The following is a 16014-nucleotide window of genomic DNA, read 5'->3' as shown; positions in this document are numbered from 1 at the left end:
GGAAACCTCAGGTACCAGGATGGGGTGGGGGAGAGATGGGGAAAGCACCGAGAGAGAATCGAGTGGGGAAACCCACCTCTTGGGCGGGCTGCTAATGAGGAGAGAGAGAAGGTGGCCGGGCTGGGCCGGGCTGGGCTGGGTGGGCGTGGGCCAGCGCCGATGGGCGGGGGGCCGCGTGCCCATGGACACTGTGGGTCGGTCCTTCCCGGGAGCCCTTCCTCTGGCCGCCGGGCGTGCTGCGCCTGTGCTGGAGACTTTACGGTAAGCCAGCCGCTCCTCCCGCGCCCCCGCCCCCAGCCCCGCGCGGCGATCCCGGGCGCCGACGCCAGGCGCTGGCCGTGGTGCTGATTCTGCCAGGCGCTGGCGGCGGCGGCGGTGGCGGCGGCCGCGCTCCTGCTCCCCAGCCGGATCCCGCTCGGTCTCCCCGCGTCCACGCCCCGTCGAGCCCCCTGCCCTCCCGCCGCGGCCCCGGGCGGGGCGCGGCCACCACCGGCAAGCACCATGCGCCCGGCAGCCCTGCTGCTGCTTCTGCCCTCGCTGCTGGCGCTCTTGGCTAACGGTAAGGCACCAGCGGGCATCTGGCGGTAGGACGGGGCCAGGGGAGCAGGGTCCTGGGGAGGAGGTTCCAGACGGCCGATCGGACCGTCCGGGGAGGCTCCCGGCTCCGCGCACCCGGCCGCCCAGCTCGGGCTCCGCGCTCCGCCGGCTCCGCTGGTGCCCCTCGCCGACCGACCGGGCCGGGCGGGCAGGCGGGAAGCTGCCGAGGCTCCCTCCCGCCATTCGCGCCCGGCGGAGGACCTCGCCTTTAATCATCTCCCCGGATCTAATGGGATTTCTCTGCTGCAATTCATCACGCCACCCCCTCCCCGCACACACATACACTCACGCGCTCTCCCGCGCGCGCTGCCTCGCCAACACTCCGCGAGTCTCGGAGCGCCGGGGCGCGTGCAGGGTCGCGAGGGGAGGCTCCGTCCGGGCTGCGAGCGTGGGGTAGGGAGGCCCGTCCGATCCGATCCGAGGCCCTCGGTCCCGTGCCCCTACTCCTGCTGCTCGCCAAACTTCCTTCCACTTTGCCTTTGGGGTCCCGGGGCCTCTCGTGTCCTCTCCGCCTGCGACGCGGCCGGCGGCTGGACGACCCCGGGATGGGCAAGTCGTTTACTTCGCTCTGCTCGGGCGCTGCCACGCTGGGAGTCGATTCCAACTTAGGATTCAATTCCAGGGAGAAACTCCCAATCATGGGGGCTAAAGAAGGGGGTGCTGATCGGTGCCTCTCTCGGCCCTCGGCTGCAGCAGTTCAGGTTCCGGGATGACCACGCTGGCCACCCCAATTCTCCCTTTCCAACCTCCCCGCATTCTGCCTCCCTCCCCGCTGATTGCAGTCCGGCCGGGTCCCCGTCTACTCGACGGGACGGCAGCAACCGCTTCATCCGAGCCCAGATCCCCATCCTGAATCCCGCTCCGGCTCTGTCCCAATCTAAAGCTTCATCTTCCCCGGGCTGAGGAAAGCTTAGCCAAGGGGTGGGCAACAAGCGAATGTTGTGGAGAAAACTGGGGCTCTGTCTGGTGAAAGAGTATGTCTGAGTCCCTGCGGAATCCACCCGCCTGGTTCAGACGAGCACTCACCAAAGCTACCGTGCTCAGGTCCTTCCTCTCAAGTCACTGGCTGACGGGGTCCCTTGGACCCTGCTCAGAGTTGGGACTAGTTGGAGGTCCCTGGGTAGAGCCTGACATGGAAGGGGGAGAGGTGGAAATGTCGACCCTGCTGGTTCCATCTTTCCAGGCTGCACCAGTGATCGAGGCAGCTGGCTGGAGCAGGGGCTGGGGCTTATAGTTTTCTTAGATCTGGGGCCAAGGAAGTCCCATCCCCAGCTTCCAGCTCCAGTTCCACACGTCATGAGGTCCTCAGGCTAGGTAGATAGCCTCTGGCTGTCTATACCAGGTCTCTGTGGTGTTACCAAGAACTCAAAGCCTGTGTTCTTTGGAGAGAACCAGGAGAGTAAGAGGGAGTCCCGTAATCCCATCAAAGGCATGGATAGGAAAGAAGGGGAGGGAATGCCGGTATCTGAGCCTGCTAGCCAAGCTGGAGCATTGTTCTGGGGTGGTTCCATCTCCGTGCGCTGGACAGCTCCCAGGATACAGGGAGGATCAGGTGATTCCCTGCTCCCTGAAGTCTGAATCCTGGAGTTGTGGGTGACTGTAATCAAGGTCCAAGGTGTCTGGAGTAGCTGCTCTTGTATATCTATGGATCAAGGGCTCTGGACGAGAAGCATGGAAGGCCAGGGATGCGTCGTGCAGCTTCAACCAGAGCATTTCCGCTAGGCCCTCTGGGACTATATCCAGCCACCACCCCCACCACCCCAGGATGGCTGCTGGTAGGACCAGAGAAACTGCTAGGACGTGGGGTGTGAGTGTTGGGAGGACTCTGTACACTCTGAGATCAAGACCCTGTGTATCTCCCGCCAGTGTCCCTCCCTGGCCTCCCTCATAGCCATGGACCACTCACCATAAGAGTGTGTGGAGTGGGTACTGCAGCAGGGAAATCCTTTATTTTTTTATTCCAAAGAAGCAGCAGCAGTCCTGCAATGCCAAAGCTGGGGACAGAAGATCTGAACCAACCATAGTCAGCCCAGGGTCCCATTCATTGGGGTGCTGCCTCTGTGAGCTTGTAGAGGTTTTCACTTTGAGAAGTAGGGGCTTTGGACTATCAGCTTCAGCATCTTGGGCTGTGCATCTCTCAACACTATGGCTTTGCCTTGGTAAAAGCTTTGCACATACACAGGCCTAGATGTGACCCTAGGATGCGGCCAGGAACAGCCAAAGGCTGAGAGAGGTGGAGAACACAGGGCAGGACCAGATCTTGCTGGATCTGGCTCAAACTCAGCCTCAGTCTCCTATTCCCCAGCAGTCAGGGGAGTGGGGATGGGAATATGTAGTAGATCTCCAACTGTGGGGCTCTGTAAAACCACCAAGGATCCTCCCAGCTGGAGGGTGTGATCCTGCCACAAGAGGGGAGTAAAGCAATGGGGGGGTGGTAGCTCCTGCCAGTCCTGCTGTGTCAGTTTAATGATTTTTAATGAGCAATTACCTTTAGTCATTCTCCTAATTTCTGAATATCAATAAAGTTAATTAAACTCTGCATGTGTGAACATGGCCTGGGGAGATTGTGAAGGTAAAAGCAACAGAGACTAGGGTGGGGTTGGGGCTGAAGGGAGGCTGTTTTGATGGATGTGTGACCTTGGACCCTAGACTCCATTCCCTGAACTCTTCAAGAATGTCCATGCAATGGAAGGGAGAAGCCGGATATAACAAATGAGTGGCTTGCTTTATGGAGAACTGAGGGACTGGGACTTGGGAGGCCAGATTTGGAGGAGGAAGGAAAGAGGGGTTTGGTTTCTGAGAGCCCCTTGTGCCACTAGTGAACAAATAGGGACCTTGGCAAGCAATAATAGGGTTTCCTGCAGATAAGCCTTAGCTGGCTGGCTAATCCTGAGTTGGGAATACAAGAGGGGTGTGTGTGTGTGTGTGTGTGTGTGTGTGTGTGTGTGTGTGTGTGTGTGTGTGTGTGTGTTGGCTTTAGGCCCTACTCCTGTCCCTAAGCCTGGCATTTTGGATCAGGAAGTGGATACTAGAGACAAGGAGACAGTCTGGATTCTTCTCAGTCCCAGCAGTTAGCATGGTGAGCAAAAAGCTCCCCTGAGCTTCTGGGGGAAGATGGAGAACCCCAAGACTGCCATGAACTGCAGAAGTCAGGTTGGCTTTTTGTCCCTCACTGGCCCCAACTCTTGAGGCTTCGCAGGCCCTGGCAGCAATCCCAGCCTTCTCAACAAGGTGGCAGCTTAAAAATGCCCTGGGGACACTGCAGGGTGCGTAGAGAGACACAGGTGCTGGGTTTATTAAGAACTTCTGTCTTCTCTGCAGCAAGAATACTGGAATGGTGCAGGGGTATCTGCACCATTTCCTCAGTCCCACTTCTCAGCCCAGGCCCCAAGCTCTCCAGCCTCCTCTCACCCTTCTTGTCTCACCTCTCTTTCAAGACTCCATTTGCCAGACTGGGCTCAGTGCATGGATTCTACACCCCCATTTCCAGCCTGGAAGAGAGCTATCAGAGCTTAATACACCAAAGCCGCTCAAAAGACAAATGGGGTAGAGAGCTGGAAAGATGGATCAAAGGAGCAGGATGCATACTTTGCATGTAGATGTCCCAGGTTCAATATCTAACACTGCATCATCCCCCAAGCACTCTACAAAGAAAGGGTCTATACGTAGGGTTAGTTTAATAAACAAATTTCAGGGCCGAAGAGATAGCATGGAGGTAAGGTATTTGCCTTGCATGCAGAAGGTCGGTGGTTCGAATCCCGGCATCCCATATGGTCCCTGAGCCTGCCAGGAGCGATTTCTGAATGTAAAGCCAGGAGTAACCCCTGAGCGCTGCTGGGTGTGACCCAAAAACCAAAAATAAATAAATAATAAAAATAAACAAATCTCTCAACATAGGTTTTTAGAACCTAGAATCAGCATAGCAGGTAAGGCTCTTGCCTTGCATGTAGTCCAACCTGGTTTGATCCTCAGCACCACATATTTCTCTCTGCCCCATGCATTTTCAGGAGTGATCCCAGAGCATAGAGCTGATAGTAGCCTAACCCTCAAAAGAAGAATTCAGGGTCAGAGTGATAGCACAGAGGATAGGGCATTTGCCTTACATGCAGCTGACCTGGGTCCAACTCAGGTCTGATCGCTGGCATCCCATATGGTCCCTGAGTCTGCTAGGAGTGATTTCTGAGCTCAGAACCAGGAGTAACCCCTGAGTACCACAGAGTGTGGCTCAAAAAAAAAAAATAAATAAATAAAAGGAATCCCAAGGATGGAGAGATAGTAAAGCAGGTAAAGCCTTTGCATAGCTGACCTGGATTTGATCCCCAACATGCCATATGATCCCCTGAGCAAGTCAAGAGTAACCCCTGAACACTGCCATGTTAAAGGAAAGGAAAGGACAGGACAGGACAGGACAGGAAAGGAAAGGAAAGGAAAGGAAAGGAAAGGAAAGGAAAGCAAAGGAAAGGAAACGACAGGAAAGCAAAGGAAAGGAAACGAAAGGAAAGGAAAGGAAAGGGAAGGGAAGAATGAGTGAAAAGAAAGAAAGACAGAAAGCAAGAACCAAAGCACGAACGAACGAAGCAAACAAAGAAACAAACAAAGAAAGAAACAAAGAAAGAAAGAAAGAAAGAAAGAAAGAAAGAAAGAAAGAAAGAAAGAGAGAAAGAAAGAAGGAAGGGAGGAAGGAAGGAAGGAAGGAAGGAAGGAAGGAAGGAAGGAAGGAAGGAAGGAAGGAAGGAAGGAAGGAAGGAAGGAAGGAAGGAAGGAAGGTTGGAGAATAGTACAGTGAATAGGAGGCTTGCCTTGCACACAGCTGGCCGGGGTTCAATCCTTGGTACCCCCATATGATCACTTGAGTCCACCAGAAGTGATCCCTAAATAGAGAGCCAGGAAAATGCCCTAAATACCAACAGGTGGGCACTCCCCAACCCTCCCAGAGCTGGACAAGCCATACAGATATCTTGGTGTACAGCTACTGGAATGCTGTTGGGGAGGAAGAAACAAGGATCTACACTGAATAAGCAAATCAGGGGAAAGACAATATAGCCAGTCTCTGGGGAATAGAAAGCAGGTACCCGGGAATCTCCAACACTCCTTCCAGGCTAATTGTAGCAGGAAATCAACTCACCAGACCAATCAGTTCCCCCAAATAAACCATGTTCTCAACATCTGGACTTCTGCCTGCCCATCTTCCTGAAAATCTTTTTTATTTATTTCTTTTTCCTGTTGGGCCACTCTGAGTAAGCCAGGGCTTACCGCTGGCTTTGTTCTTAGGGACCACTCCTGGTGTTGCTCAGGGGACCACATACAGGGCTAGGGATTGAACCAGGGATGGCCGCATGCAAGAAAAGTGCCTTAACTTTATTTCTCTGATCCCATACAATTCTTCATGAAACCTCAGTTGATTAGTTTATATTGGGTTCTCTATGCTTCTACCATCCACCTGCCTTCTATCACCAAGTTCCCCATCTGGAGGGGGGTGGTGGTGCGAGAGAATGATTATAAGCACCTGAGTGCTTAATGTTCCTCTCCAGGAGCAAGACTGAACTCTAAAAAGAGGACAGAAGTTTGCTTGCCTCAGTCCCTCTATTTTGGGCCAGCGCCAGTCTTCCTATTTGGAGGAAGTTTAGGGTCAGCTGCCTGTTTCAAAAGGAGAGGTGGGTGCGTGGCAGCTGGGACGTCTTCAAGCTGAGTTTGCGTAGCAAGCACACTATTTTTACATAGATTGTATGTTAGGATTTTTTTTCCTCTCCTAACGGTTGGCCAATTATCCCAACTGTAAATTATAGCCTTTACTTAGTTTTTCCCTTCCACAAATTAAGCTGTCATGCCGTCAGCCTGAGGTGGCTGGGGGCTGGGCGTGATGGCCATTCTGAGAGAGTAAAGCCTGTCCAGTCACCCCTTAATGCCATCAATCCTTTTGTCCTGAGTAGGGTAGACACAGAGTAGACATTAAATACATGTGGAGGAGCTGACTCATAGGTCTGAGCACATGCTTTGCCCCTAGGGGGTCTGGATTTGATCCCCAAAGTTCTGGTTAGATCCCTGCACTGCTACAGAGTCATCCCCCAAGCATAATACCAAGAATGACCACCAGCACCACCGGGTGTGGCCTCCAAATGAAAGGAAAACAAATGGGCCGGAGAGATATCATGGAGGTAAGGCATTTGCCTTGGATGTAGAAGGACAGTGGTTCGAATCCCGACATTCCATATGATCCCCCGAGCCTGCCAGAAGCGATTTCTGAGCGTAGAGCCAGGAGTAACCCCAGAGCGCTGCCAGGTGTGACCCCCCCCCCAAAAAAAAAAGAAAAGAAAAACAAACATGTTGAATAGATTCAAAGTAGCAAAAGTGCATTGGCAATGTGAATCCAAAGCCCAGGTGTTTTGATTCCTTGACTTCTGCTGGGGGCAGAGGTGTCTCAGGGACTGAGATTTAATGCAGAGGCAGCCTCAGATAACAGTAACCTTCGTAGCCACTCCTTTTTTATGGCAGCTTCAGACACACTCACCAAGCTTGGAGGAACCAACAAAAAACCTTAGGGGCAGCCCAAGTTTGGAATGTCCTTGTGTAGAACTGTGGAGATTGAAGTGTGATTCAGGACTACAGGATTCATAGCCATGAACTCTCCACAACTCCTAAAGAACAAGTATTGGGGTACATCTATCTACTGTTGATTCATTCATTTCATCAATGTCTGAGGTGAGGGCTGGAGATGTAGCTCACCTGTAGAGCATGTGTCTTGCATGTGTGAGGCCCTAGGTTTAATCTCTGGCACTACAAAAAAACAAACAACAGGGGCCAGAGCAAGAGCACAGCGGTAGGGTGTTTGCCTTGCACGTGGCTGACCCAGAACAGACCTGGGTTTGATCCCCAGCGTCCCATATGGTCCCCCAAGCCAAGAACAATTTTTTTTGTTTTGTTTTTGGGTCACACCCAGCAGTGCTCAGGGATTACTCCTGGCTCTACTCTCAGAAATTGCTCCTGGCAGGCTTGGGGACTATATGGGATGCTGGGATTCCAAACACCGTCCTTCTGCATGCAAGGCAAACGCCCTACCTCCATGCTATTTCTCTGGCCCCCAGGAGCGATTTCTGAGTGCAAAGCCAGAAGTAAGCCCTGAGTTTCACTGGGTGTTGCCCAAAACCCCAACCCCCACACACAAAAAATAGATACCAAGGTATAAAACCTGGCCCAGAATCTCAGGAACTAAGCCTTTCACACGCATTTTCTATACAAACTAGATTGGTATAGCAATAGACTAGTTACCCTTACTTTACAGATGGGAAGACTGAGTCTCAGAGACTCAACTTCTCTGGTTTTCATGGCTATATGATGCTACTCCAAAGAACCTGCAACTTCGCAAAACTAGCCTACAATCAGCATAGACTGCATCCTCCCAGCTTAAGCCAAAGTTTCAGAATAGGGATATGGAGATCCCAAAAAATACCATTATTCTTTTTTTGGCTTTTGGGTCACATCTGGCAACACTCAGGGGTTATTACTGGCTCTACACTCAGAAATCACTCCTGGCAGGCTCGGGGGACCATATGGGATGCCGGGATTCGAACCACTGACATTCTACATGCAAGGCAAATGCATTACCTCCATGCTATCTCTCCAGCCCAAATGTTATTATTCTTTTTTTTTTTTTTTTTTTTTTTTTTTTGGTTTTTGGGCCACACTCAGCGGTGCTCAGGGGTGACTCCTGGCTGTCTGCTCAGAAATAGCTCCTGGCAGGCACGGGGGACCATATGGGACACCGGGATTCAAACCAACCACCTTTGGTCCTGGATCGGCTGCTTGCAAGGCAAACGCCGCTGTGCTATCTCTCCGGGTCCCAAATGTCATTATTCTAATAATAATAAAAGGAAACATTGTGGGCCAGAACATTAGTATAACAGGTAGGGTGCTTGCCTTGTACATGGCCAACTCGGATTTGATCTCTCACACTACAATCCGCCAGGAGTGATCCCGAAGCACAGAGTCAGGAGGAACTGACCTGAGAACTGCCAGGTGTGGGGAAAAAAAAAAAGTGGTAATACAGAAGGCATTTATAAAGTACCAAGTACCTATGAGAACATTGTACTAAGTGCTATATGTATTCATTCATTTAGTATGCATATAATTTCTTTAAGATAAAAAACTATTATTTATCCACATTTCATAGGCCAAATTCAAGCTATGTCTCTCAGACTCAAACCATACTTATTTCTAGCATATTTCTGATTTTGGAAGTGGCTATTTGTTTGTTTGGTGGCCATACCTGGCTGTGTTCAGGGCTTACTCTGCACTCAAGGGTCACTCATAGTGCTTGGGATTCCAGACATTAAATCTTGGTTGACTACACGAAAGGCAAGTCCCTTACTCACTGTATTATCTCTCATTCCTCTAACCATCTCTGATGATTCCTGGTATATAATGGTCTTTACTATTGGAGATTAAAGATATTTTATCAGGCCCAGACAGGAGATAAGGTACTTGCCTTACTTGCAGCTGACCCTGGTTTGATTCATGGCACTGTATATGGTCCCCACGTACTGCCTGAAGTAATCTCTGAGCACAGTCAGGAAGAGCTCCTGAATACCACCAGGTATGCCCTACCCCGAAAAAAGACATTTTCTCTTGCTCAGTTCTTTGTGGCAAATGAATAAAACATCTTGTCTGACCCTTGGAAAAGTGTGAACCTGGGAGTTGAGTAATGCCTGATGTCTCAGCCAGTAACCTCCCCTGATTCTTATTCTCCCACCCTTTGGAACTTTGCTGAATGAGGTGATTAGTCCTCTAGTCCAGCTATCTAGGGCTGTCCAGTCAATCCCCTCAGCCCCCTCTCAGCCCTAATCTCCAAATGGGCAAACCTATACCTGCATGATGCTCATGAGCAGGGCTAGGCAGCAAGCCTGGGGCATCTGCTTTAGTTTCCCCCACCTGCCTACCTGCTGCCAGGCCTGGGAGGGGAGGATCGATGCTGCAGCCGCCGGCTGTGTTGTTGGCCATTGATTGTTGCGATTTCTCGAGGGCTCTGGAGCAAACAAACCTGCTGCTTCTCTAACAACAAGCTGAGTTTATAGCTGCAGAGTTTGCAGCCTTGTCAGTTGGCAGGCTGGAGGAAAAGACTGGGGTGGAGGTCCTCACTGGGCCCAGCAGGGCCAAGTGTCACAGATGTAAAGGCATCAAGTGCACTGTAAGGTAAGGGGGGCAGCAGGGAATGGGTGGAGATGCTGGGTCAATGCTGTGCATTCCTTATTGGCTCCAACTTCTGCTCTATGGCTAAACCATTCTGTTCATTCCAAACCCAGAGAGCCAAGCAAGGGTCCTTCTGATTGCTTCAGTTCTCCCACCCTTTTCCTGATCATCCAGCCCATTGGGCTCTGTCTCTTTTAAACACTGCCATCTATCAACAGCTCAACCTGCCCGTCCCTCAGCCACCCATCCATTCTACACCAGCTTCTAGTCAGCACCTATCAGGCGCTTTGATAGGCATGAATACAACAAAATCTTAGCCACTTTGGACCCCAGCTCAGAAGGGGAGCTGCTGCCTTCTTAATAAACTCAGCAGTGACAGCTTTCCAGCTAGACCCGGGCCCTCTGATATTAATTATTCGCGATACAAATGAGATGTCAAACAGTACCCACATAATTCAAGCACTCATGCTTTTTATAGGACAGGAGGTACTGGAAGATGGCTCAGAGGGCTGCTGTGCATGCTTTGCATGCAGGAGGCCCAGGTTCAATTCCTAGCATGCTTGGTCCTCTGTGCACTGCTAGAAGTGACCTATTCTACAGCCAGTTGTAGCCATGGTGTATACCCCAGCACTACTGGGCCCAAGGCCCTAGCACTGAACTGTCTAGCCTACTTGACTGGATATCACCAGGAGTAGCCTCTGAGCATGCTTGAAAAGGTAAAAAGAAAAAGGGAGGCCCCTTGGAGAGATGGCACAGTGGTAGGGCATTTGCCTTGTACGGAGCCAGGAGTAACCCCTGAGTGCTGCTGGGTGTGACCCCCCAAAAGAAACAAAAATAATGAAAGAAAAAGCAATAGCCAAAGCAGTAGCACAGAGGGTAGGGTGTTTACCTTGCAAGCCACCCACCCGGGTTCAATCCCTGACATCCCATACAGGTCCCCAGAGCCAGACAGGAGTGATTCCTGAGTGCAGAGCCAGGAGTAATCCCTAGAGGATTGAGTGGGGCCCAAAACATGAAAAATAAAGAAGGGGGGACAAGAAACTCCTAAACTCCTGGGGGTGAGGCCCTATTCTTTTTTTTTTTTTTTTTTTTTTTGGTTTTTGGGCCACACCCGGCATTGCTCAGGGGTTACTCCTAGCTGTCTGCTCAGAAATAGCTCCTGGCAGGCACGGGGGACCATATGGGACACCGGGATTTGAACCAACCACCTTAGGTCCTGGATCGGCTGCTTGCAAGGCAAACGCTGCTGTGCTATTTCTCCGTGTTCTTTATTCCATGTAACAGGTTTCACTTTTCAGATCTGATATGCAGGACCCCTCCTTGTACCCAAACACAATATCCAAGCCGGGCCTCTCCTCTCCCTTGAGTAGTCCCTAAAGAAGTCCCTGAAGTCCCTCAACCAGAATCTTACACCCTGATCCCAACTTCTCCACCTCCCTCAAATACTGCCATCCCCCTCTCCTGCAGTCATGCACATTTCTCTCTACACTCAAGACCCTCCTTCCAGCTGTCATCATCAGGCTGAGGAGGGTAGAACTACAGGGCCCCTGTGAAAAGTGCCCCAACCACTAGGCAACCCCCCCACAGACGCTCATTTGAATGCCAACTAGCCCCCTTTGCTGTTGGCTCCTTATTAAAGGCATAGAAGCAGGCTCTGCCCCTTCCCAGCCCAGATCCCTCTGCAAGCTCTCAGCTTCGCTCTCCCTCAGGACCGCCTCCCTCCCAGCCCAGCAGCTGAGTGCCAGCTTCTTTGTGCCCCAAGCAGCCACCTGCTGAGTGTCTGGCCTGGGTCCCACCAGCCAGCAGGTGCCTAGGGAGGCCCAGTGCCTGGGAAGGAGGGAGTGTGAGGGTTGATCAGGGAGCCAAGAGGGGCCTCAAGGAGGAGAGTGTGGTAGCAGAAGAGTGTGGTTGGGGAACTGGGACCCCAGGGTTTAAATTCAGTATCTGCTCTTGCAGGCTTCATGACCTTGGATGGCAGCACCTGCAGATTCCTTCCTCTTGTGCTGAAAGACAAGGAGTAAAAGGAAACCTGAGGGAGGGGTAGTGGCTGGGAAAACCTAGAAAACCCCTCCCTCAGCAGGGAAGGGCTGGCTTGCAAGCAGGGGTGGAGGGGTGCTCCAAGAGAAACTGGTTTCTGGGGCTGGACTCACATGGGGTGAGAAGTAAGCACAGAAGCTCCCCAAGCAGGAAAGGGAGAAACCAGGGCTCAGAGGAACGAAGGGTTTAGTTCCCTGCTTTGATGGACCCCATCTTAGACCTCATTTATATCCAGCAAGGGAAGCACTGGTGATTTGAAACATCTGGTCTGACAGCTGGCAGGCCCCCTCCTGTGAGAAAGCTTCTTAGCTGGCTGGTTGAAAGAAGTGAGGGAGATGGAGGCACCTTCTTGCTTGCTTGCTTGCTTTCCTGTGTATGGTGCTGGAAATCAAACCCAGGACACATTTGAGACAGGCACTCTGCCACTACCACCCTCATCCAACCAGGGGCACCTTCTCTGGAGGACAGACGAGCCCGGGGCATGTCCAGACCATGGTGGGACCATGCAAGGCCTGCACAAGAGCGGTCACTTGTGCATCTCATTCTTCCCCTCCCACCTCTGCTTCTCAGCCATTGCCCATCTCCTGGTTGTGCCTTGCCCTACTCTCCTGGGCACTTCCTTCCCAGGAAGTGAAGGAAGACAGAGGAGACTAGGGAGGTGAATACAGCCCCTCCCAACTGGGAGGTCCAGACCCAGTTGGAGCAATAGAAGTCAGAGGAGTCAAGGGTTCACAGCAAAGTCCATCTTGTGCTCCTAGGGGTCTGAGAAGAAGCAGCCCATGTGGGCAATAGCATCCTCTGTGGTCCTCTCAGCTGGCTTTTCTCCTGGGTGTCTACACAGCTGGGCCCTTCTCTCATTTCTTCCTGAGCCTAGGCCTGAGGTGTAGGTCCAGTAGACCCCATTCACTCTGATCCCTTCACCCTGCAAGCAGGCCCCTCCACTCTCTTCCCCACCAATCTTGGGCTCCACTGATCCCTCAAGGAGACTTAGAACTGGAACTGCTGCTGCTATTTTTAGCATCACTGCACCCCTCCCCTCCCCCAGCCACTCAAGCTTGCTGGGGAAGTGGGAAGGATTGGGGAGGGGGACAAAAAAAGAGAGTGGCTTACTGGGGAGGTGCAGGGCTGGAGAGACCCTTTCCCACCAGTTCCCACAGGCTGGGCAGATCCCCTCAAAGCAGGTTAGCTTCCATCTATCTATAAGGAAGGGAGAAGGAATGAGGAGCCCTTGGGCAGAACCTGGCCCAAACTCTCCCATAAAGTCAAGCTCCTGGATCTCAGTTTTTGAACCTGAGAGGCCGGGAGGGAATTCTAGGGTAAGGGAGGCTGAGAAGGGAGGCACACCTAGATAAGTTCACCCCCTTCCCAACCTCTGCCACTTCCCAAAGGGTCTCCTCCTGAAGTTCAGCTTTGTGACCAGGTGTACACAGCTCTTGCCTTCGAGTTGTTGGGGCTCCAGGACCAACCCCCATATCCTACTCATGCTTGGAAACTGCCCCACAGTGGGGGAAGGTAGAACAGTTCTAGGAACTGAACCCTGGTACCCCAGAGGGGGGGGCGACTCAGCTCTCTAGGGTTCAGGTTCAAAGCTCAGGCTCTCTGCCCTTGCTCCACTCACCAACATGCTCAGCAGGAAAAGGACAGCCCAGGTCACATCATCTAGTTGGTCCCAAGAGTTAACAGCCTCCTTTTATCCTTTCACATCTAATGCCCCTGTACCCCCTTTGATCTCACACTCATATCTACACATATACAGGCTTAAAAACAGCCTCCTGTGTACCCACACACAGCCTAAGCCACAGATGCTGAACTAATTAATGTTGACCAGGACACAAGGACATGGACCTACAGCAAGTCAACAAAGCAGGGTTCCCTGTCTACTAGGACACCCCATCAGTCCCTAGAGTGGGGCTGAGAATGACTGAGAATGACTCTGCACCATCCACCCAAAGACTGGAAAAGGAAAAGGCTCTGAAGGAACAGAGCACTGTGCTGTGCTGGCAGGTCCAGGGGGAAGGCCAGCTTATGGCAGTGCAAAATCACCTCCAAAGTGGAGTCCCCTGAGGCTCCTCAGCTCTGACCAGTAGAACAGATTCTGGAGCCTTTTAGGAGAAAAATGGCCAGAACACCTCAGCAGAAAGAGCCAGGGCAGCCTGAGAGTCTGGGCTCAGGGCCTCTCCATTCCCCTCCATCCCTAACCAACTCCCCAATCAATATCCCTAGTCATAGCTGTCAGAAGCAGCCATGGGGCAGAGATCATACAGGTAGGGGTGGGGGACACTTGGGTCATGCTGCCCAGACTAGTTCTTCAGCAGACCTAAAGGGGTGGCTTCTAGGCAACTCACTCAGTGCAGAGGTGGGCAATGTTAGCTTTGGAGCTTCAGGGAGAAGCTGAGAGGGGCAGCAGCCTGAGATGCAGGTCTGGTTTCTAGGAAGGCACTGCTCTGTGTCCCTCATCTCCGTCACCGTGTCTTGCTGGACTCAGTGGCTCAGGGTAACTGACCTTGGCAGGTGCCTAGAGTAGGCAGAGGGGCTGCATTCTTCTCCTAGATCCAGATCCCTGACCATCAGCTTCATCCTCAGGCTGGACTGAGCTGACTCTGGAGGAGGCGAGAACAGCCCATCCCAGTTGACATTTCCAAGGGTTTCCAGTTCCAGAAACAATCCCTTTGAGAGCCTCAGGCACTGAGCTCAGTCTAAGCAACCAGCTCAGGTGCTTAGAGCCAAGTCCCTTCCTTGCTCTGACCACACGATTGCCAGTGATAACCAGAAGTGTCCTGCAGCACTTCCAGGAGTGGGAGATCAATTCTACTGCCTTTGCCTGGCCTGAGCAGTCAGCTCCCCTCCCTCCCACCCCTCTTCTCTGCCTAGACCCAGGAAATGCAGGCAGGGCCATTGCCCAGGCCCAGTCCCAAGGACCTGAGGGCCCCGCAGGCAGGCAGGAGGGGAGAAAAGGGCCACAGGGGAAGGTGTAGCGCACAGCAGGTGACACTGCAGCAGAGCCTCATTAATCACCTCTCCAGCCCCCAGTGTTGCAGCAGTGAGACCATATTAGATTTTAAATTGGAAAGCGGAGAACGTGGCAGTTAGCCGCGAGCTCCTTCTACCCTGGGCCTCTGGCCCTGGTCTCCAAGGAGGAGAGAGAGGGCCAGCTCAGCCAGCACTCAGAGCACAGGCCTGCTTCCCCACACTCAGGCCCTGAACCTGTCCAGAACACCTGACCCAGGGAATGATCAAATGAGGTGACCGAGTGAAAAAGAGGGAGCAACGCCTTCACTTTCCAGAGTAGTCCTGGAGGACAAGTAGCTGGAGGACAGTGGGAAGACAGGACCGGGTCATGTCATTCATGGACAAAGGACAAAGGCTGTATAGGACCTGAACCTGACACAAGCACACGTAGTGTTCTCTCTCTCTCTCTCTCTCTTTCTCTCTCTCTCTCTCTCTCTCTCTCTCTCTCTCTCTCTCTCTCTCTCTCTCTCTCTCTCTCAATTGGATTTTTGGGCCACACCCAGTGATTCTCAGGGGTTACTCCTGGCTGTGTGCTCAGAAATCGCTCCTGGCTTGAAGGACCATGCTCCTTCATGCCCTCCCCCCACTTCAAGAACCCAGCAGCTCTATTGAGACTCAAAGACTTGGCTATTTTCAACATCACAGAAAGTTCTGCTCCATGCTCTTACCCTGGGACTAATCCATCCTCTGGGTTTTATTCAGACACACCAAGCTGGCAGCTTTTGGGGCTGCACTTTCCTGAGGCCTGGTGGCCTCATCTAGTGAAGAGAAAAGACAAGTTTCTATCCCATAGAGTTCTCAGGGACTATATTCAATCATTTTGGCAATGACATCATTTGGGAAAATGACAATCATTTTGGCAACTCAACGTTGTGCTGGCAGGTGGCAACTTCTCAGTCAGGAGTATGATGTTTGCCTTGTATGTGACTGACCTGGATTCATTCCCTGAGCCCACCAGGAGTGATTCCTGAATACAGTACCAGGGGTAAGCTCTGAAAAATGCTTGGTGTAGCACAAAAAAATTTTGAAAAAAACATAAAAAACAGGGGCCGGAGAGATAGCATGGAGGTAAGGCATTTGCTTTTCATGCAGAAGGTGGTTCGAATCCCGGCATCCCATATGCTCCCCCATGCATGCCAGGAGCGATTTCTGAACATAGAGCCAGGAGTGACCCCTGAGTGCTGCTGG

General features: G+C 52.2%; 1 protein-coding gene across 4 annotated transcripts in view; it reads left to right on the top strand.

Moving 5' to 3' along the window:
• The first annotated feature begins 362 nt into the window (after positions 1–362).
• Positions 363–16014, top strand: part of SEZ6 (seizure related 6 homolog) — a 56947-nt gene continuing 41295 nt past the window's right edge. For all 4 annotated transcript variants that reach the window (XM_049771450.1, XM_049771440.1, XM_049771433.1 and 1 more), the window contains exon 1: positions 363–559. In XM_049771450.1, the coding sequence (XP_049627407.1) occupies positions 502–559 (58 nt within the window). In that variant the 5' untranslated portion in view covers positions 363–501. The remainder of the gene's footprint in view (positions 560–16014) is intronic.

Source organism: Suncus etruscus, chromosome 1 (assembly GCF_024139225.1).
Source record: "Suncus etruscus isolate mSunEtr1 chromosome 1, mSunEtr1.pri.cur, whole genome shotgun sequence".
NCBI lineage: Eukaryota > Metazoa > Chordata > Mammalia > Eulipotyphla > Soricidae > Suncus > Suncus etruscus.
The sequence above is the reverse complement of the archived record's forward strand: the minus strand, read 5'-3'. Positions and strand labels throughout refer to the sequence as shown.